The 3,029-nt window shown below is 37.7% G+C and overlaps 1 gene segment (V, D, J or C); it reads right to left on the reverse strand.

The window, feature by feature from the left end:
* Positions 1 to 2,160: 2,160 nt before the first annotated feature.
* LOC122970350 lies at positions 2,161 to 2,669 on the reverse strand. The segment is given in 2 exon segments: positions 2,161 to 2,492; positions 2,618 to 2,669. Coding segments are annotated over 2 exon segments (384 nt in total).
* Between the last annotated feature and the right edge of the window lie 360 nt (positions 2,670 to 3,029).

Below are 3,029 nucleotides of genomic sequence, written 5' to 3' on the forward strand. Positions count from 1 at the left end.
GATCTGGTAATGAGCAGCTTAGGAGTTTCTCCATCTCTCTGTTGGTACCAGGCTAAATAGTGGTAGCTCCCAATAAAAACCTGTGGACTGCTTTTACATTTGATGGAGACAGAGCCTCCCAGAGCAGATCTCACTGCTGCAGGCTGAGTCACTGTGACCTGGCCTCTGGACTCTGAGGATACAGAGACAAAAACATAAAGCAGCGTCATGGTTTTGATGGTTTTGATGGTTTTGTGGGCTTCATTTCAGAGGGACAGATGTTCATAGAGGAGAGGAGTTTGATTCTCTGGACTTTACCTGTGAAGCAGCAGCAGAGGAGAGTCCAGATGAGGACGGAGATCAAAGTCATGTTTTTGATGAGGAGGATTTCTGTGGCTTCTGTTGTGATGAAGGACAGTTGTCAGTCATCCAGTGTTCAACTCTCAGGACTATAAACTCTCCCAGAGCACTGGAGCATGGTGCTGCTGATGCAAAGTGGCTCTCTATGGAAATGCTCTGACTGATTAACATAATCATCACATTCTCAAGTGATACTTTTCTTTGCTTGCAATAATGCTGATATTCTCTTTATGTTAAATTATTTAAGACATAGTCATCAAATCATATGTGTCCAAGGCAACATATAATTTAAAGAATGACTGCTGTCACATGTTACTGTGTTCAATGAATCTACAGACACTGAGTTTGTCTCTGGGTATATTCATAAGGATTTTATCATTTTTTTGTCACCATTTTACACATAAATGATGGTATTTTTTTAAAGCCTGTCAAAGTAAAGGATGAAAGCAGAACATTTTAACAGAAGTATTGAGTCTGTTCTACATGGTGTCTTTCACATCTGTCCAGCTGTGTACTACTACAGGAGACATGGATTACTCTGATGATGCTGTTTGATCAATGGATCAATCAACTTTCAGAGTATTGGTATGGATGTGTTTATATTCATTTTGATGTGGTTTGGGCTTTTTTTTAGGATGTAATTTCTTCCATCTAAATGTATTACCACAAAATACGTCACACCAATTAAATTTAAAATGGATATGGATCAATCAAGTTATGAGGTTAATGTATAGAATGTTTTTATGGTTTCAGCGTCTTCTCACTGAAAGAAAGTTATTTTACAATGTTTCATATTTATTTCAATATATTTCTACAGAAATTAAAATCAAATTCACTTAACACTACAATATAGAAAATATAACGACACTCAGTTGATGTCAGAGAGCCGTGTCTCTCTACAGTGAGAGGTTTTTGGTGGAGGAACCAGACTGGATGTTGGACATATGTTTCTCTGCAAATATTACATATAATTTTCCATGTAATACATAAATGTGTTTTTGTGTGTTTAAATAACCTTTGCCTTGACTTATATGAAAGATCTTGTTTTAATTTTAACACTTTGGTCATTTAGTTTAACTCAGACCACTTTCAATGAACTGGTCTTTACACATTGTTGTCAAACTGAAAAGTGAACAACTTGAAATGAAGAAAAGATGAAAGAAAAATAAATACAATTTAAAAATGATTACCAAATTTACTTTTACATTTACACTCAATAGTTAACTATTATTAAGTTAAATTGAAATTAATTTCAACAATGTACATTAAAAATAAAAATGTTTTCATATCTCTGATCCTCTTACTGTGATTGGTTTCTTACTGTAAGATAATATGTAGTGTGATTTATATTTTTTGGTGGTGGGAGCTGTGATTATGAAAGTTTCTGATGCTGATTTGTGTTTTCATAATTTCTCTTAAGGGGACATATTTGAGGTAGATGTGATCCAGTAGGAGGCTGAGGTCAAAGGTCATGACCAAGACATTTCTTACCAGTCAGGTCAGGAAATGGGTTCATTATCATTTAAAGACATTGGATCAAACCGTAACAGGCTAAGAATGAATGATGAGAAGCTGTGATGAAGAACTTTGTTGATTTCCACAAAGACAATCATTGTCCAGAAACCGTTTTACTTTATACGTAATACGTTTTTACATATTTTTATTTGTCCTAAATGGACAAATGTGTGTGTGTGTGTGTGTGTGTGTGTGTGTGTGTGTGTGTTCAGTGAACTGTATCAGTCTCTGCAGTAGCTTCCAGCTGCAGCAGTCAGTTCAGTTTCTGTTCAGTCTGACTGAGGGAGGTTTTTGTATGACGCTTTTTCACTGTGTGAACACATGCTGACTGTTGATATTGTGTTTACTCTGACAGTAATAAACTGCTGCATCTTCAGCCTGAACTCCACTGATGGTCAGAGTGAAGTCAGACTTTGATCCACTGCCTGTAAAACGATCTGGAATCCCTGATGCTCGAGTGGTAGCACCGTAAATGAGAAGTTTTGGAGTTTCTCCATCTCTCTGTTGGTACCAGGCTAAAAGGTGGTAGTTGTTCCAATATTGAACATCCTGACTGGTCCTACAGCTGATGGTTGTGGAGCCTCCCAGAGCAGATCTCACTGCTGCAGGCTGAGTCACTGTGACCTGGCCTCTGGACTCTGAGGATACAGAGACAAAAACATAAAGCAGCGTCATGGTTTTGATGGTTTTGATGGTTTTGTCGGCTTCATTTCAGAGGGACGGATGTTCATAGAGGAGAGGAGTTTTATTCTCTGGACTTTACCTGTGAAGCAGCAGCAGAGGAGAGTCCAGATGAGGACGGAGATCAAAGTCATGTTTTTGATGAGGAGGATTTCTGTGGCTTCTGTTGTGATGAAGGACAGCTGTCAGTCATCCAGTCTTTAACTCTCAGGACTATAAACTCTCCCAGAGCACTGGAGCATGGTGCTGCTGATGCAAAGTGGCTCTCTATGGAAATGCTCTGACTGAGTTTTTAACAAAATGCGTCAGTGTTCATGTTTATGCTGATTTCTATCAGTTAATTCACATCTCCAAATGTCTACTATCTTATTTAGAACTGTAAAGGCTGTCAGTTTCATTTTACCACAAATTTAACATCATATACGAAACATAATTATTAAGTTTGGAAATTTGTGGGGTTTTACTTTAGTGACTTTCTGTATAAACCAGCTGTG

The sequence above is a fragment of the Thunnus albacares genome, chromosome 19 (genome assembly GCF_914725855.1).
Source record: "Thunnus albacares chromosome 19, fThuAlb1.1, whole genome shotgun sequence".
NCBI classification, from domain to species: domain Eukaryota; kingdom Metazoa; phylum Chordata; class Actinopteri; order Scombriformes; family Scombridae; genus Thunnus; species Thunnus albacares.